The 19,064-nt window shown below is 39.1% G+C and overlaps 2 protein-coding genes across 7 annotated transcripts; one reads left to right on the forward strand and one right to left on the reverse strand.

The window, feature by feature from the left end:
• Positions 1–73: 73 nt before the first annotated feature.
• Positions 74–2,551, forward strand: LOC129738345 (vesicular integral-membrane protein VIP36-like; the record flags this gene model as incomplete). Its single annotated transcript, XM_055729529.1, is given in 8 exon segments — positions 74–218; positions 300–415; positions 1,080–1,124; positions 1,126–1,278; positions 1,347–1,509; positions 1,575–1,871; positions 1,874–1,909; positions 1,912–2,551. Coding segments are annotated over 8 exon segments (993 nt in total), but the record flags the coding sequence as incomplete, so codon positions are not given.
• A 38-nt stretch (positions 2,552–2,589) lies between these two features.
• LOC129746333 (polypeptide N-acetylgalactosaminyltransferase 16-like) lies at positions 2,590–17,676 on the reverse strand. 6 transcript variants are annotated; one of them, XM_055739936.1, is made up of 5 exons: positions 17,183–17,676; positions 6,391–7,063; positions 6,032–6,270; positions 5,442–5,970; positions 2,590–3,223 (listed from the first exon to the last, which is right to left on the reverse strand). In XM_055739936.1, exons 2-5 carry the CDS (start codon positions 6,735–6,737, stop codon positions 2,590–2,592), a joined length of 1,749 nt encoding a protein of 582 aa, XP_055595911.1. In that variant the 5' UTR covers positions 6,738–7,063; positions 17,183–17,676. The 6 variants fall into 6 exon arrangements, with proteins under 6 accessions (XP_055595911.1, XP_055595922.1, XP_055595953.1 ...); XM_055739947.1 differs by having other exon boundaries at positions 17,179–17,676; XM_055739978.1 differs by lacking the exon at positions 17,183–17,676 and adding an exon at positions 16,027–16,509.
• Between the last annotated feature and the right edge of the window lie 1,388 nt (positions 17,677–19,064).

Genomic DNA, 19,064 nt, shown 5'->3' on the forward strand with positions numbered 1-19,064 from the left:
AACGTTTCCGATACGCAGAAAGAAAGACACCCCGAACCGGAATAACAGCTTAGCGTAAAATGGCATCGATTGACAGTCGAAGGACGTTGTAGGAAACAAGGCTAGCCTGGCGATCTGCACCTTGGTCCTGTTGACTTACGGTGTCCGTGACAGTCTTCAGCAGTACGAAGCTAACGATTATATGAAACGAGAGCACTCGCTCATCAAACCATACCAGGGTGAGTGTAACGCCAAGGCTTTGTTCGAGTCAAAATTTCAAATGAAAAAAAAAAAAATATTATTTTCGTTCATTTTTTTAGGATCCGGAATGACCATTCCATACTGGGACTTCATAGGATCGACCTTCGTCACGAACAGCTACGTTCGCCTCACTCCGGATCTGCAATCGAAGAGTGGAGCCATCTGGAACCACATGGTAAGTGGCCCGATGTTAAACTTGCTTGAATATGAAGTGTTCATCAAACAATTGACAACGATTACATTGTTTCGGGATCATTCAACAGGAGACACGTCATTATCTATCTGCTGTATGTTTGGTTAATACAGTTGTGCATCTAGATCAATTCAAAATATTCATCCATTGAAGGTCATAAGCTATGGAAAATAAATTCTCGAGATGCTCTACGCTAGTTAGTATTTAAAATATTTTCGTACGATCCATTCATTTAAAGCTAATTATATTTTTTACAAATGTTGAAAAAGGGGAAAAATGCAATGAAATATTATAAGATAAAAATTTGACGAAAAGTAAGGTTTCTGTTGGATAATTGCTGTTGAAGTTCTTTCAAGCTGTCTTCAATGCAAAAATCCCTAGTTTACATTTTCGCTTTCTTCTACCCAAAGCATTCTGGTTTTCATCTAGCTTTACCTATACATACATTTTAAGTCATTCCTAAAATTTAATTGTACGAGAATTAAAATTTGCCTCAAACAATAACCTACTGAAAGTAATACTAAAACAGTTGTTAGAAATCTGTATACCTAGAAATTTCGCCTCCAGTTCGTCTTCAATATAACTCAGTAACTTATATCATAATAACTTGATTTCAATCCATGGATATGCATTTCTTTTTCCCAAGGCATGTACCTCCATCAACTGGGAACTTCACGTGACGTTTAAGGTGCAACGGCAAGGGCAAGGACCTGTACGGTGATGGGTTCGCCATCTGGTACGCCAAGGAACGGCTGCAAACGGGTCCTGTATTCGGCAGCAAAGATTACTTCCAGGGATTGGCCATCATCCTGGATACCTACAGCAATCACAACGGGCCACATAATGTAGGCAACTGCAGCAACATTTCTTCGCTATTAGAACACTGACGATTTTTTCAAAATTTAAATTGCAGCATCAGCACCCGTACATAAGTGCTATGGTCAATAACGGAAGCCTGTCGTACGATCACGATCGTGATGGAACCCACACTCAGCTGGCAGGTTGCGAGGCCAAATTCAGGAACGTCGACTACGACACGATGATTTCGATACGTTACGAAAATGACGTTCTCACGGGTAAGCTTTAAATAGACCAAAATCTAAAAAACATTGAATCTTCAACTCAAGTTTCTTTTTTGCAGTTTCAACCGATCTAGAAAACAAAAACGTCCTTAAGCAGTGCTTCCAAGTGACCGGAATCAAACTGCCAACGGGATATCATTTTGGCGTTTCGGCCAACACCGGTGATCTGTCGGACAATCACGACCTGCTTGCGATCAAGTTTTACGAACTGGAAGCTCCGTCTTTGCTGTCGGAAGATCGCAGCCAAATCGTACCGTCTGCGGCCACCTTCGAGGCACCCCGGGAACACCGGGAAGATCCGAAAACGTCCGGCATGTCAAACGTGAAAATCTTTTTCCTGATCCTGCTGGCCATGCTGTAGTGGTGGTGCTGGTCGTGATTGGAATCATGTTCTACCAAAGCATCAGGAAAATTCCCGCAAACGGTTCTACTGAAAGTGTCGCAGCGATACTAGCTACCAAACTCGATTCAATGGGAACAGCTTTACAATAGGATCAAATTTTCGACAAAGGAGATTATCACGAGCTAGCGAATTTTTGTACCCTTTAATTTCCCATAATTGGTGTCGTAGTTTGGCTGAAATTTATCTATCTAAAAAGATATATGACAGCGGGTTAATACGTTGGAAAGTAGGAGCAAAACGATTTCAAACAAAGAACAATTTTCGCGAATCTGGAAATCTTTTTGGTGTTGTTTTCGTTCTATAAAAAACCGTGGTGATGGTACGGAAGTGTTTCAGACTGGAAATAATAGCTTGTAAGAATTTCTAGTCTTTGTGTGCGCGGAAGAGGAATAATCTCTTGCCAGTTTATTCCATGTCATCAATTAAGTTAAGTTGGAAATGTTCTTCATGGTTTTCGTGTAGGATGGATAAATTATTTCACACAAATGCAAGACCGGTAAAAATGATTTTGGCGGTTAAAGGTCACATTTTGAAAACGGAAAATTCAATGACGCGTTAATAAGAGACGATATATAATGAACGATATTTTTCTCTCTCCTAGCCAATATACTAAGAAAAAATAAAGCCTCCAAATAGGAGCTATTTCTTTCGTAATGAGAAAGCCCGCTATATCATTTCATATGCTGTATTTCTACAGAGAAGCTCCACAACTGACTTGGAGCACCCGTGCGACAATTAGTAGCACCCACATTAGCTCGAACCAAATTTTCTAGACATTTTCCACTATGACTATGTACCAGCGTTCCCCCCACTCTTCGCCACTGTTGCTGTGTTTGGTCCTCTCCAGGGTGTTCTTCGCATTTCTCAAACACAACCAGCTCTTGCAGCACTCCCAAGCATGCTCCCGAATCCGAACTAAGCTGCCCGGTTTTGGTATTTAATGACCATTTGCTGGCACCATCCACATCATCGCGACTACACTCAACAAGCCATACATCACTCTCTCTAGTAGCTTCCGGTTCCAGCGCACGGCTCCGTTTGCGCGTCCGTTTGTATCGTGGCTTAACATCGAGGCAACGCTCACCATGGCGCAGGTGGCCGAAGGCGGCACTGTTCTCGTTTGGAAGCCGCAGATCGTGGAACACATTCTGCAGATACCAGCTAAATTTGCGACAGTTGAGCCGCCGCTTCAGATCTTTGGACGCCTGCAGGGAACCGACGGCCAACGACAGTGCCTCTGGCCGAGCCTCGTAGAAAAAGTTCGCGAACTCATCCAACCACACGGATGCGATACGTTTGGTGTTCCTGGATCGATGAGCGAGCATTGTAGTGAACAGTTAAAAAAAACTATAAGCATAGGTAAGTGGGTAAATATTTGGTTATACGTATTAATTGAATCAGTCAGAAATCAGTCAGAGTTGAATTTTGTGTGAAAATCAGTCCATAATAACTCAGGACAACATTTAGAGATAAAAGCTTTTTTTTAGTATTATAAGGAATTTAAACTCAGGAGGCATTCGTCCGTTAAAAGTTTGCATTTTCCTTCACTTTGAGAATTTTTTTCGTTGAATATATGTAGGTTTCCAAATATTTTCGAACCACCGTCCCCACTACGTGACACATTCGTTCAATATTTCCCATCCAAATTCCACAAAACTTAACAAGCTGTTATACAGACCCCCACCCCTCCTCTATTGCAGCTTTGCATTCAAGATATTCGTGAAAGCGTTGACGGCACTGCAATTTGCAGTGTATCGCTACTTCACTCACTCACACGCTCATTCGTAACACTGACGGAATCTTAAGTTCACCACCATCCACTCTCAGTTCAAATCTGGTGCACTACCGGTGCCAAACTGAACTCATAAACGATCACGATGACAGCAAAAAGTGCAGCACCATGCGTGACCTCGCACAAAATTGGCCATAAATCGGGGACTACGCTACAAACTTGGCGAATACGCTAGTGTTATGTCTCCAAAAATTTCGTGGAAGTCGATAAGACCTGCCGATCCTGCGCGGTACGTGGTCTTGGATGACTTCAAACGATCGCATCGTACGACGCAACAAGGCGTTCCAGCTGAAAACATCACTGTCGGAGCTTATCCGTTATTTTTTGGTGCATATGCCTACTGGAGTCAGGCTAAGCGAGTGATTTGAGTCAGCGAAGCGTAACGCACAGAATAAGGCCACATGAGCTTACACATAGGTTCAAGACTTTGCCATTTCAATGTAAAGCCTGACCATTCTGACTATAACTTTGTATGGTTTGGTACATACAGGGTTTGTCCGGAAAGTAATAGGACTGATTGTTTTCCGCCCCGACTGTACTTCGAAGCGTGCGCGTGTCGGCTGGATTAGGTAGAGGGCGATACTAGCTATCGAACGAGTGGCTTCGGTTCGGTTGTCTCCTAGCGACACGGGAGAATCAGGAGAGCCATTCTCGCGCAACGTGTTTCTGTTAGTGGTGCAAGCCGAAAATGCAGCGTTCGTTAGACCAGAGATACTCAAAATTCTGTGTGAAACTCGGTAAATCTGCAACGGAGGCGTTTGAAATGATTAAGCACGGTTATCAAGATGCTGCTTTAGCAAGAAGTGGTATGTTTCGCTGGCATCAAGCCATTTCGGAGGGCCGGGAAGATGTTTGCGACGAAGACCGTGCTGGAAGACCTTCGAGACATTGTCGGTGTTTGCATTTTCGGCTTGCACCACTCACAGAAAAACTTTGCGCGAAAATGGCTCTCTTGATTCTCCCGTTGCTAGGCTAGGAGACAACCGAAAAGCCACCCGTTCTCGCACGCTTCCCCAGTAAACATTGATCGGCAGAGAGGTAACTCAAATCGACAGAGGGATCGTAACGATCTCTCTGGCGATTTTGCATCATCTAATTGGTAGAGAGGAACACACCATACGCGTGCCTTGGATGAGTGCCCCGAAATACTCTAAGACACGCCCTCCAGAGAAACACACGAACACAATCCGAATCGTGTTTGTATGTTTCCCTTCGAGACCCGTGTTTGCCTGCCTGACAAGTCGACTGCTACGATTGAAAGCACACATATAAAAACACGGGGATAAAATGCGTTCCTGGAGTGTCGCCAAAATTAACCGTTTTATTCAAAGTTCGGTGACTCAACTCTCAATTTTTCACATGCTCAGTCGGGACGGAAAACAATCAGTGTCATTACTTTCCGGACAAACCCTGTATGTGCACCACTTTGCCGCATCCGAAATAGGGAATTACTGTTTGCCTTCTAGTTTGGCGTGGGTTTCACACCTTCTTCGGTTCTATAAGGCATAAAACTCTTTCTTCGTCTTTTCGATGGCTATTCCCTTGAATAAAGTTTTTACAATACACTTATCTGGTTATAAGAAATTAAAATATTCTTTAGGATGCCACTGATTCAACATTTTTTACTCAGAAATCTCCATTGTGAACCACTACTTCATTCAGGCTAAAAACTGCCTTGAAACTTTACGAACACACCCTGCATAACGATCAACTTTTAAATCTTGTTCTTACCTGAGATACGTCGAGGTACTTCCCAATGGGAAGCTATATGGATGCTTCATCCGGAAGACGTGCCCAATCCGTGAGCAGGGGCTAACTTCTACATGCGCTCCGCAAAGCCACGACTTGAGCGAAAACTCGAGAGATTCTCCACCCCAAATCTCCAGACCGCCATCGAAACCACCCAGCTGCTGGAATAGGGCCTTCGATACAATGAACACCCCGCCGCTGATGGCCGGACTGTGGAAGGGTAACGAGTCGTCATACCCTCGATGTTCCATCTCTTCCTCTCCGATGGGAAGCCACTGAAAGCGCAAACTCCAATCGAACCCTCCTCGCAAACGGGCCGAGTTCGCTCGATACTCAAAAGTATCCGCATCGATGATATCGATTACTGGACTGATCACAACGCTCGGATCCTGTACCAGTCGTTCGAGAAGCGGTTCCAGCCAGCCTTTGTTCACCTCACAGTGGCTGTCCAGGAACAGGATGTACTCACCACGAGCGTACGCTACACCAATGTTCCTGGAACGTATTAAACCTTTGTTTTTGCGGAGAATGATTTGGATCGAAGCTTTGGTAGGATAGTATTGGAAACTTACCTTCGCGAACATAGTTACGATGGTACCGGATCAGGGGAATGTTTGCAAGGAAACCTAGTTGGTGATCCAGGGAGTTGCTACAGTCGTCTATGACGATAATTTCCTCTAGTAATTCGGCCGGGGTACGGGCCAGAATGCTGGCAACGGTTCGTAGCAGTGTCGAGGTTGCCTCGTTATGGAAGGTGATTATCACAGATGTCGTATGGCCGGACGGAACAATGTATTCGCGGGTTTTGCAGCTAAAAAAAGCTATAATTAGACTGAGCTCACCAGAGACAGTTTGTAATTCTATTAAAAATGAGTCCTTCGTATGTTCATATGGTCCTTCGAGCTGGATTTTCTTTTGGAATAAAACTCACTTGGCATGTCGCGTATCCGGAACAGTTCGATTGACCCCGATTTGATCGCTCAGTCCCACGTTGAAGTAGTTTTTTTGGTAAGAGCTCGAACTGTTGCTGCTGCCGAAGGTGTCGTTCAGCGCATGATTAGAACGATGATATGATGATTGCTGGTTCACCAGCACGTTCCAGTGGCTGTAAATTAGCGCCAAACTGGTGGTCAGATTAAAATCGTCCGCCTGGCTGCGTTTAATTTTCGGCTCGTGGAACAAGAACACGTTGTCCCAGAAGATGAACCACAGTCCGAACAGCAAAATCATTATAAAGCAATACTTTTTGCGAAAGATCACTTTCATTTTCTTTCTCATCGGCTACGCTGGCGTTCTGATGGCACTTGTTTTAGAACTAGCTGCCCGCGGTTTGGTTTAGGTTCAGGGCCATGTGGTATCGATCTGGGATGGCGCTCGATAGGTTTTGCTTCTATTGAACAATGTACGGTAATGTGACGGAGAAACCCGTTGGCCAGGCGTACGCGATAACGACTAAACATGTGGAGCTTTCCATTAATTAGAATGAAGTTAGTGTCAGTAGCGGCTTATTGCAGTGTTGTATTTGGTGTTTGTCTAGTTTTTCTTAATTCACTAAATTTTCCTCTTACAGTTGAGTATTGGTACTTGTCAGTGATCAAGCTGTTCTGAAATTTAAAGTAAAAATTGGAAGTTTGTTAAACATTATATTTAGAGCTTATTCGAAGAGACTTAGCAAAAATCCAACTACGCATCTGATTTCATTTCACCATCTCCGTAATACATTAATGTATGAGCCTCTAGTGATTAGTGCATGCTAGGTCAATACGGTACAAAAAACAAACTTCAAAGGCAAAGGCCGCACTTAATGAAAGCGAACGAGATAGAGTGAGAAATCGCCGAGGCTTTGTAAACTAAAACAAACTTAAAAAAAATCAGCGTTCAGCAGAAGAAAAGCAGTTCATATAGAAAGCGAACGCAAATCGACCGGTCCGAGTTCTATGAACAGATTACGATCGAATAATTATCGTTCTAAAGAATCGCGAATGGGGAAAAAAATCAAACTATTGAAGAGAAGGTATTTTATTTAAAAATTTGTTTGGAGAAATATTCAACACTCGTCACAGTTACTATACCATATTCTTGTATCGTGACGAGCTTCAATTGAAATCAATTGGTTCTTTCCGATCAAACGTCGAGTCAACATCTTCACGCCCCGGTAACACCGGAGATCTGATTCGGCAAGCGGCTTCAGGCAATTAGAATCTACATTTCCCGCACTTCGATATAGTTAGGCTCAGTGAGCGAAGACAATTATTATTGAAAGTCCCGGCATCCAGTACGCGCTTTCATAAATAAATCATACCAGTGTGTTTGCATCAATTTTCACACTCCATTCGTTTACGCACGCGATTTGATGCGATGTATTATGATGCGCTATACATACATACAAAGTTGAATGAGTTAATTGAATGGTTGATAAAGTGTATACCTACGTATTTTGCCTCCTATCAACCAGGCATAAATCGTTATCAACCGCAGTACAATTGACGATACGGGATTAAAGTAGAGAATGTTGAGCTAATTTGGCGGATTTGGTGTTTGAATTGAAGATTCGGATTTTAGTTAGTAGAGAGATCTGGCGTGAGCGCAAGATGTTTCGGAGACTCGCAAACGCAAAGCGGGCTTTCATGATCCGGGTTTCGATGCTAAAGTGTTCGTTTTGCTGTCTATCGTGAAATTTTCATATCTCCCCGCTTGCGGTCCAAACATTTTGCGCACGATTTGACCACCGTATTTTGTTTATTTTACCGGTGGGCAGCTTTTCTATCTAGTAGAAATGAAGTCAGTCATGTTTATTAGTCAGCAGGACAAACCACTCAGAAAAATTTACCTTTTTCGTCACCTTCCCTGTTGAAATTTGATAAAACATCTCACATCCCTTAACTTCATGGAATCAATCATCTTCCCTTTCATTTAAATTTTAAATCACTGTTCGATCCTCTACGACTTCTTAAACGATTGACCGTATTAACTTTGGTCGAATAATTGATTTCCAGCTGTTTTGGGGTCCCCTACTGAGATTTTCCTGGATTTTTCTCGATCCCGCCCAAAACATTTTGTCAATTAGCTACTGTTTTGGACGTTATCTCAAAAACCACTTGACAGATTTTTACCAAATTTTGCATACGTACACATTACATTACTAAGTAATTTCACTGAAAATTTTATCAATTTCCTTCTTTTTTATGCGGTTTTTGGGAATTAACTCGTTTTTTTACGCAGTTTTCGGAATTTACGCGGTATTTGAGAGAAAATATTCCTTTTCAAAGGAAAACACTTGAGACATGAGACCTGAAACATGAGACCCGAGACATGAGATTAGACCTGAGACAAAAGTCTGAGTGAGCCTTGAGACTTAAGACCTGAAACATGAGACAAGAGGCATGAAACTTGAGCCCTGAGACAGGAGACATGATACCTGAGACCTGACACATGAGACATGAGACAAAAGCCATGAGACTTGAGACTTGAGACCTGAGACATAAGACAAGAGGCATGAAACTTGAGTCCTGAGACCTGGGTCCTGGGATTTGAGACCTTGTCTCAGGTCTAATGTCTCAAGTCTTATGTCTCTTGTCTCAGGTCTCAGGTCTCAGTTCTATGGTCTCAGGTCTCAAGTCTCAAGTCTTATGTCTTTTGTCTTTTGTCTCAGGTTTCAGGTCTCAGGTGTCAGGCCTTAGGTCTCATGTCTTAGATCTCAATGTCATTATCATGTCATTGTCAATGTCATATCATGTTATTCATGTCAGGTGCTCCCTGTCCCATCTTCAAGTTTTTTTACACGGTTTTCCGCAATTAGCAAGGTTTTTTTGACGGGGTCTCCGGGAATTAATGCGGTTTTCAGGAATTAACGGGTTTTTTTATGAGAATTTTATTACGCGGTAATACGTAAAACCTTACTGTATATTGAAAACATAATTGGGTAAAATGACTATCTCTGGAGTTAAATACGATGTGGTAACGTAGGGTCCAATAATCGGTTGAATTAACAATTGATTTTGTCAAGTTTAATATTTTTATTTCAATTTTGTCACTTTTGTGAATTGCATGATTTTTTGTTAAAATTGACAAATTTGAGAAAATTTAAAACAAAACATCAAAAATTGACAAAATTAGCAAAACTGACCAAAATTCGTATAATTTACAAAATTGAGACAAAAGATTAAAAAAAAATACAAGATTGATATCAATGATAAAATTGGCTAAATTGACAAAATGAACGTCAATGACAAAACTGACAAAAATGACAATAAAATTTAGGGGAAAGTCGGGTAAGACGGACACCCTAAGGTAGAATCGCAATAGAAAACTAGATATTGCTATTTTCATCGCAGTTTCCGTGCAGATGGGCAGTTTAGGTTGTTTACTATCGCATTAACCACTGCAATTAGTAAATTCCTTCATCAAAGCTGTTTTTATAGCCATCTAAAAAATGCTTGCAAATTACACTTTTCAAAAATAGTCGGGTAAAACGGACACTGTTCAGAAAAGGTACATTTTGCCGCAAAAATTGCTGTAAATGTAGATATTTTTGCGGGTTAAGTATAAGAAAACGTTTTAAACCAAAATGGAACCAATTGGTCCGAGTCCAGAAGCGAAACAGTGTGGTTTCGGAATTCCGTATTTTATAGGCGCTTTCTTCACCGGAGATCCTGTTTTTACAGTTTTTATGGCCTGTTTGAGATGTTGAGTGCTTTTCGACCGGCAATTGCTCTTGCCAAGGTCTTCTGAAGGCATATGGAGGATCAAACCGATGAAAAATTTAAAATACCTGGAGAAACTTATGTGTCCGTTTTACCCGACCTGGAGGTGTCCGTCTTACCCTCCTTAGCAACTTTTTCTTTAAATGATGGATTTTAGAGCCCTTTGACCGAAACTCGCTGATTTTCCACCATATGGTTAAAAAGAAGCCTAATAAACACTCTTCCTTTGAAAACGGTTGACATTTTCGAAAATTTTGCGAGTTATGAACTATTTTATGAGGGGAGAAAATTACATCAAATAATGGATTCTCAAAGTTTTTGTTTGTTTTGTTTACTATTATGGGAACTTGCTTGCTATAAATAAACAAAGGGTCTCGAAAGTGTTGATACACTCAGGCGAACATATTCCCACCATTAGATTAGTGCCAAACATTGTAATTCGCGAAATATTGAAAGTGTCCGTCTTACCCGATTTTCCCCAACCAAATTTAAAAAAAAATGAAAACAAGTACAAAATGCAAAAAAATGTTTAAAATTATCAAATTGAGAAAATGGCCGAAATGAAAAAAAAATTGACAATAGTGAAAAAACTGACAAAGTAGACTATATTGATAAAATGAACTTATTTGAGAAAACCAACAAAATTAACAAAATTGGGGAAATTGTTAAAACTGACAAAATAAACATAATTGACATTAATAACAAACGGGATTTTGGTCGTTATTGTCATTTTTTGTAATTTTTGCATTCTTGTGATTCTTGTTTTTATTGTTTTGTCAATTTTGTAAGTATTGTCATTTTTTTCAATTTTTGATAACTTTTTTTTAATTGATTTTGTACTTTTCGTCAAATTGATCCACTTTTGTCATTTTAGTTAAATTTGTCAATTTTGTCAATTTGTCAATATTTTGTCTATTTTGTCATTTTTGAAAATTTTGTTGATTTAGCCGAGTTGGACCATTTTCACAATTTTGAAACTTGTTATTTTTTTACAATTTTGTAATTTTTGTCAAATGCGTCGTTTTTGTTAATTTTGAATGTTGGTTGATCGCCGCGATGTGTTGTTGGTGAATTTTATTGACGTTTTTCGGCGAGTTTTACAAATTAAAAACATTTTTTACCAGTTGTTCAAACGTTTCGAGCTACTTTGGCGTTCGCTCCTCTTCAGTGGACACTAAAATATATTTTAAATTGCAATTTAATACTAAAATTACAATTTTTGATTTCAAACTCACAAATTACTGGCTTTCGTCCATACTAATTTGTTCTGGCTAAGTTTGTTTTGTTTTTCGTTTACATTTGTGTGTCAGTGTCTGTGTTAATTTGGAAATGACGGGGTCGTATGCTGTTTTAAAATTACATGAATCTCGTAGTCTATTTACAACATTGTTGTCCCCTCTTAGTTTTATGTAAAAAGTTTCTGTAGTTATTCTTGCGTTGTATCCTGCTACTCTTTCTAATTTTTTTTTGTTAATTTTGTAAAATTTGTCAATTTTTATAAAAATATCATTGAATTTTCTAGACCGAGGATTAAAACATTTTGTAATTGAGTGAATTATGCTTGGGCCTCAACATTGTCAAGCAATGATCTATTCGAGATGCCAGGAGAAACTTTGACGTTTTGTTGTTAGGAAAAAATGTTAACAAAAAAGTGAAAATTTTCAATGAATTTAAATTTTATTTTACTATGGCTTTTTCCTTCAGAGATCTCTAAGAAAGCAGGTAGAATAAATTTTCAGAATTTCTTCCAGAATTTCGAACATATTTTGAAAAAAGATTGATAACTGCTAAGCTATTAATAAGCTATTGATCTTAATAAGTCATTTTGATCCCCTCATATTTTTACTAATTTTGCTCCATTTGATATCTAGTAGAAATATTACGCAGTACGAAATGAATTATCCCTCCCAACTTACGTATGTACGTCAATCTTTTTATGTAATTTAAAACCTTCTCGGTTTTTTCATCCCAGAAATAACAAATCACGTGTCTACAATGGACGTTTAGTCAATTTTATGGTCTCCAAATATAAAATTAACCGCTCATTTTCCAAAGTTTTCACCGTTTCCTTAGACAAATTTGATAGACAAATTAAACAATTTTTAAAAAAATCTTTTGAATTTAGTTAGTGTAGACTCAGGTATATTTATAAAAATGATGTATGCAAACTAAGAAACCCGTTCAATTTTTAGAACATGATTTTTCCAAAAAGAGCTTCGCGGGCCATAAAAGGCTGGTCGCGGGCCATGGTTTAGTCACCCATGCTCTAAACTCTACTATGAAAGACTTGGTTGCGCTACTGTTTGGTTATTATCTCTCATTGTGATTTTGTCGAATAGGCTCTCCCATCGTTTACTCACGGAGATTTGTACACCAATAAAACGAGCCTATCGCCTATCGTGCCTATGACGTTATGAAAAATATATGACGTCATGAAAAATATGACGTCACATTTTTGATCATCTTAATTCATGATTGCTGGATAGCCAAATGGACATGTTTTTTAAAGTGATCATTTTACGATATTTACTATGAAAAAAATTGTGCACCCAGTTTCGTAAAATCGTCGAGAAAAAAGGGAACAAAAATTCACACTAATCACACAAATACACACACATCGGCAGAACTCTTCGAGCTGGTTCGATAGATTGCTATAAACCCAGACAACCATTTGGTGGGTATTTCGAATTTGCAATGCAAATATACGTGCAAATATACGTGTAATCATATCGTATATAATGTAGCAAAACCAGTATATACGTATCATTTTGGAGGCCATATAGGTACATTAGCAAACATATTCTTGATTTGGATTGTATTAAATTACGATTTGCACGACTTGTCATGCGCATCATTTACGACTACCCTGATTCTTTTGGAATATACTATGACAATTAACGTCATCATATAGATGATTGAGGTTGTAATATACGAAATTTTTCGTAACAATATGGAAAGTTTGACGATTTATTTGGTCGTCTTTTGCGACTTGAGTGCAGGGCTCTCATTTTCCGTCAATTGAATAAAAATAAGATTATAACTTTTTTGGTACTTTAAACCAATTGGTTTATTCATTCCCAAAAATAATAAAAAATAAGATTATTTCAAACAAATGCGTTTTTTGCTGTCAAATTTAAGTTTATATCGTACAAATTTATTATTTGCCTGATTGCTGATTTTTTTCAACGTTCACGAAGTAATTGTTAGTACCTGGACTTGATCCCCTGACGATACGATCTGCAGCTCATGATGGTTCCTCGACGCTATCTGGAATATACAAATTCAAGAGGATTTGCTTCAAAGGCATTAAACCAAAAGCAAATCGTATATTTCTATAACTAAAATCTTTCAAATCGTAGAACACGTCATCGATGATCTAAAAATAGATCAGCATTTTGAAGCCTCTTCAAATACGAGTCTAATCATCGATGTCGAATTACCATTAACGATTTTATTGAACTTATTTGTATTCTTTTACGATTGCCAGCAAATACGTATAACGAAAATCAGACATGCGAATTAATTTGCATAGGTATACGATTGCATGCACATTATTACAAATCCATGCAGTTATATACGATGTTATAGCATATATCTCTAAGTGGCAAGCAAAGTTGAGTGCTTGTTTTCTTTCTGCTAAGATCTAACACCTGGTTGTTATGATATTATAAATCGTATTTCATGTTAAAAAAAATCTTTATTTCGAATAATTTTATGCATAGCACGACAAAATCTGTCAATCGTGGCTGATCATCGTCCCAGGCAACCATTTGGTGGGTATTTCGAATTTGCAACACAAATATACGTGCAAATATACGTGTAAACATATCGTATATAATGCAGCAAAACCAGTATATACGTATTATTTTGGAGTCCATATAGGTACATTGGCACACAATTTCTTGATTTGGATTGTATTGACGAAATAAAATCATGCCATGTATTCAAATACGATAAAGAATATGCATGGGCCGCACATTGTAGGTGCTGATATACGAAAATGAGTTTGAATAACATTCTATACGATATAATCTGTAAAATAAAATACGACTTCTGGTTGTCTGGGAAGGTACCTATGTCTAAAGGGTGTCCACGATGAAATTGCCACACTATGTCCTGTGGTCAAAACACGCGGAAATGGAGTCGAAAGAACAGCTCGCTCGGGCGTTATAAAATCTTGCTCATTCATCACGGGAACAAGGATCTCTCGCATCGTTCCATCGCTAAAACGTTGGGAATCGCGAATTCCACGGTTTCGCGAGTGATTATGCGGTCCGAGGAACGATTGACCACCGATCGGAAGCCCAGAAGAGAAAGGAAAAGTATTGCGTACAACACCAAAAATCACAACCGCGGTAGTTGGGGCCTTCAACCGAAACCCGAACGCCTCCGTTCGGGATGTGACTAAGAAGCTGCACGAAAGTTGAATGCTGCATCATGGACGACGAACCATATCTGAAGGTCGAGTTCATACAAATCCCCGGCAACCTGTTTTTCACGCGCAAGGATAAGTTCAGCGTTCCGGTGCATGTCCGCACTCAGAGGATGTCCAAATTTGCGAATAACAGGGTTGCTAGCGATTTTTCGTTTTGAAATTCCAAAGTTTTTCCCGGTTTTTCCCAGGTTTTCTCCCGGTTAAAAATGCTGATTTTCCCGATATTTATTAGACACGTTTTTGAAATAAAATCATGCTACATAAAAAAAAACTCAATATAAAGGGTTTCAAATTTTTACTGATTGTATCCCAAAACTTGTTAAACGGTTAGAAATCATGACAAACACTTCGGCGTCTTCTAAAACGTAGTCTTTTCGTAGCAAATTGACAGGTTTTCAAGATTTTTTTAACAAATCTAACGAACTCCATAATTTAAACAATTTTGAAAAAATAAGTCCGGTTAAATTGATCTTGAAACTATAATGTAGTACTTTTAAGCCGATATATTTTTTTTAGAATTTTTAAAGAGTTCTAGAAAAAAAGGTCGAGTATGGTGGGGTAAAAGTACGACACGATACGACAGGACACGGTAAACAGACGGGTGTATCTACATGATAGAGTGCCTCCAGAAGCGGCTGCTTCATCTCCTGAAAGCCTACAATGTCCCAACAATCTTCTGGCTGGATTTTGACTCATGCCACTACTTCAAGGATGTGCTGAAAATGCTGGTATGCGAACAATAAGATCAATTTCGTGCCGAAAGTGTTCAACCCTTCCAACACTCCGGAGCTCCGCCCCATCGAGAAGTACTGGGCTATTATGAAGCACCACCTTCTTAATCGACCTAAGGTAGTAAAGACAGTCGAGGAACTCAAGAAAGTATGAGTTTACATGCAAAAAACGGTTGATTCACAGGTTGTGCAGAATCTTATGGTCGGGGTTAAGGCCAAGATGCGGGCATTTGCGTATGGACTGTAAAAAAATACGAGTAAAAATCCCTATAATTTGATGGCAATCGGATGAAAACTCGAATTTTGCGAATCAATTTTGTGTGTGGCAATTTCATCGTGGACACCCTTTAAAACCCATAATTAATTATCTTCCAAATCGACCGATAACTATACCTTTTTCTAAGAAAGGTAAAAGAGAAACTATCACGGAAAATAATAAAAAGGTAAAATTTACCGAGTAAGCAAAGGTGAACGCTCGTGAAAGCCAAAAAGGTAACTTCTACCTCTTTGAGGTGAAACTCACCTCACAGCGAGGTAAAATTTACCTGAATCGAATTTGGAAAAAAGGTACAATTCACCGAGAAAAAAGGTGAATCACAAAAAAGGTAAATCTTACCTCGTAGCGAGGTGAAGTGAGCTCAATAAAAAAGTATAATTCACCTTGAAAAAAAGGTAAATCCAAATAAGGTAAAACTTACCTCGTAGCGAGGTGGAGTTGACCTGGATTGAGCTAAACAAAACGGTACAATTCATCTCGAACAAAAGTAACTATTTGCCGAATCCGCGTTTATTGAGGTTAAGTTGTTTTGTCGTTCAGAAGGGAAGTTATGTTTCGTGCCATTATGAGAAAATCGGTACAGAATGGTAAGTTTTTTCTTAGATATCATTTAGTTGTGCTGGTTCTCGTCTTAATACTATGCTTTTGTTTCAGATCGGCCCAGTTTCGAGGTATATTTCACGTCATCCTCCAGATATCATTCCGGAACAGCCGGATCTGACTGGATTAGTCGCCATTATGGCGCGGAAGAACGTGAAGCTGAATTGCCACGAGCCTGGCGAAAAAGGATTTACCTCAATAGTTTTTTTAAACACGGTGATACATTACAAAAATAAATATAATGAATAGTCTATATTTATTCCAAATAAATATAAATATTTGAATGAATTTTGTTTTCATTTTTTTAAGAAACCAACCAAACCAAATAGCATTTACCTTTTAAATCAGTGAATGGGAAAACGGTATTATTTACTATTTTGCTAGGTGAATGCGAAAATGGTAAAATTTACCTTTTTGCCAGGTGAATTGAAAAAAGGTAATATTTACCTTTTTGCTTGGTGAATGAAAAAAAGGTAAAATTTACCTCGAAAGAGGGGTGGAAAAAATTCACCTCGCAAAAAGGTAAATTTTACCTTTTTATTATTTTCCGTGATTGGTTTTTGGGTTCATCGATGCGTCAATGTTTTTGCAATAAAGATTCTGTTCAGATTAGTTCCGCTATACAAAATGTATAAACATCTAGAACTTTAACTGTCCATGGCATGGGTGGCCAAGATTTTCAGCAAAGTTGCCTTATTTTGAAGCTAGGGACAGATGAAACTGAATTTACTTATGAAAATTTAGCATCATGGATCCGCCTGTGCGCTCATAATCTTAATCTTCAGAATAAGGCAATTTTTGTGAAAATCTTGGCCAGAGTCTATATGGCTTTCTTGTCGAAGCCTTGTTGAAATTTGATGTTAACAAATTTCTTGCAGAGAAATCAATGCCATTATGAAACCTTTGAAACGCAACATTATGAGCCGAAAATTTTGCGGCTCAAGAAAAGGCCGAAAAAATCCTAAACACGTACATACTATTAAAAGTGGAACCCTTTTTTGTTTTGATGCACTGTCTTCGCCTGCCAGCAGAATGTTTCAAGGCCGGCATACATGGGGACCGTAATCGATAAACGCCGCGCGAAGTTTGTGAATTCTACCACATCACTCGAAACCAATACACCACTGCATGACTGGCTGGGGGGTAAAAAACCTCCGGAAACAAACCACCGGCTAGCCACGCACGAAACGCAGCCGACGGGCGCCAAATTTGATTGTTTGCCAAATCCAGGCTAGGACTACGATGCAAAACGGGTTGTTTTCATGCGGTATCGGCAAAACTTTTTCCGCTGAACTTGGGAACTTCCAATCGATAACTGTTTGTGCTTGCGACGGTGCCTATCTTTCTACACAGCTATACAATGCACACTGACGAGTAAACGTATAGCTGAAACAAATTGATGCGGATTGTGAGAATCACGTGCGCCTTTTTTCTGATAGATACGCGTAACTTGGCGGGCACCCGAACGGTTCACCGGTTCAAAAAGAACTGATGACTGAGTGAGTCGAAAGGCGGAGAACCCGACAGCATGGATAAAGAATGGCATGATTAGTCGGTCCCCGATTCATTGACCAACTCCATCTGTTGTATCGATGGATGGCCGGCCAGTCAACGGTTTAGGCTTCGATGTGTAAACGGTGTCACACGACACAATTCAATAGATGCGATTGTTAGATTGATTCATATCATTCTGATGATTATCTATGCTTCTAGTAAGTAGTATAATCTAAAATTGAAAAGTCAAAATAACACACAGAAGAATACGTCTGGTCTCCAGGATTTCCGAGAATATGAGAGAAGAGTCACTGAAAAAGAGAAATTGCGTAGAATTTATAGCTAACGAATCTTAGCTTGAAGCAATCAATGTCAACTTTTTAAGGGCATTTTTATAAATTTACAAATTAAATTATTGAAACAGTTTCCCTTACGCACCGGTCTCCATCGTCATCTGCCAAATTAGGGAGGTGTTAATTCCCGTCCCTGTTTTGTGCGACCAATAGTCTTTTTTTAACGACCCTTTTATTGATACCAGCAAATGTGTTCGGCATGTACAATGCAGCTTGACAAATATTACTCGAATCGATAATTAATACTCTGTCGAAATAGCAATTAGAATTCTGGCGACTCTCGCGACTCGCCATAAATCTCGCTGGGGTCACTGTAAATTTTAGGTTTATTTGCGAAGTGATTTTTGAGTTTGAAATGACTGAAAAACTATAAAGGAAAAATGTTCAAACGAACTATCAAAACGTGTCTATTATTTTGAAACTTCTACAAAGTGAACCACTAGCGGTTTGCGTGAGATTTATTTACAAGATTACTTCCTATAGGGTATATTCCCCGCGAAAACGATACTAAATCTTCATACAAAAATAAAGTTCTCGACAGCAATCAACGATTTCATTGATTTTTTTTCTCTCGGTTTGCACTCAAAGGCACTTCAATTTATGACGTGTGTTATTGAATATTTAATCTATGTATAGATAACATAGTCAGATTTTGAGTGTTCAGTCTCAGAAAACGACATTAAATAAATGCTATAGGCATAGGTACTTATGTACATTCGATGGCATGATAAGACTTGGGGAAGTTCAATCTACAACTGAACGTAACATTCAACGAACGAATTGTACATCCCTAGCTGTGGTGGAGCTTTCCTTAGATAAGATGGTAAGTCATGCTAATGCACTTCACGGCAATACTCGTAGACGAACGCTTCGTCATTCTATGCTACGACCTCTTTTCTTAACAACCCAAGGTAAAAAAACAAACAATGACAATAGCAAAAGAACAGAAAGTGGAAAATGGGAGCTATATCTTTTTAACTTCATTGCACACAATTTTTTGTGCAATTTATTT

This window comes from Uranotaenia lowii, chromosome 1 (assembly GCF_029784155.1).
Source record: "Uranotaenia lowii strain MFRU-FL chromosome 1, ASM2978415v1, whole genome shotgun sequence".
In the NCBI taxonomy this organism is placed as follows: domain Eukaryota; kingdom Metazoa; phylum Arthropoda; class Insecta; order Diptera; family Culicidae; genus Uranotaenia; species Uranotaenia lowii.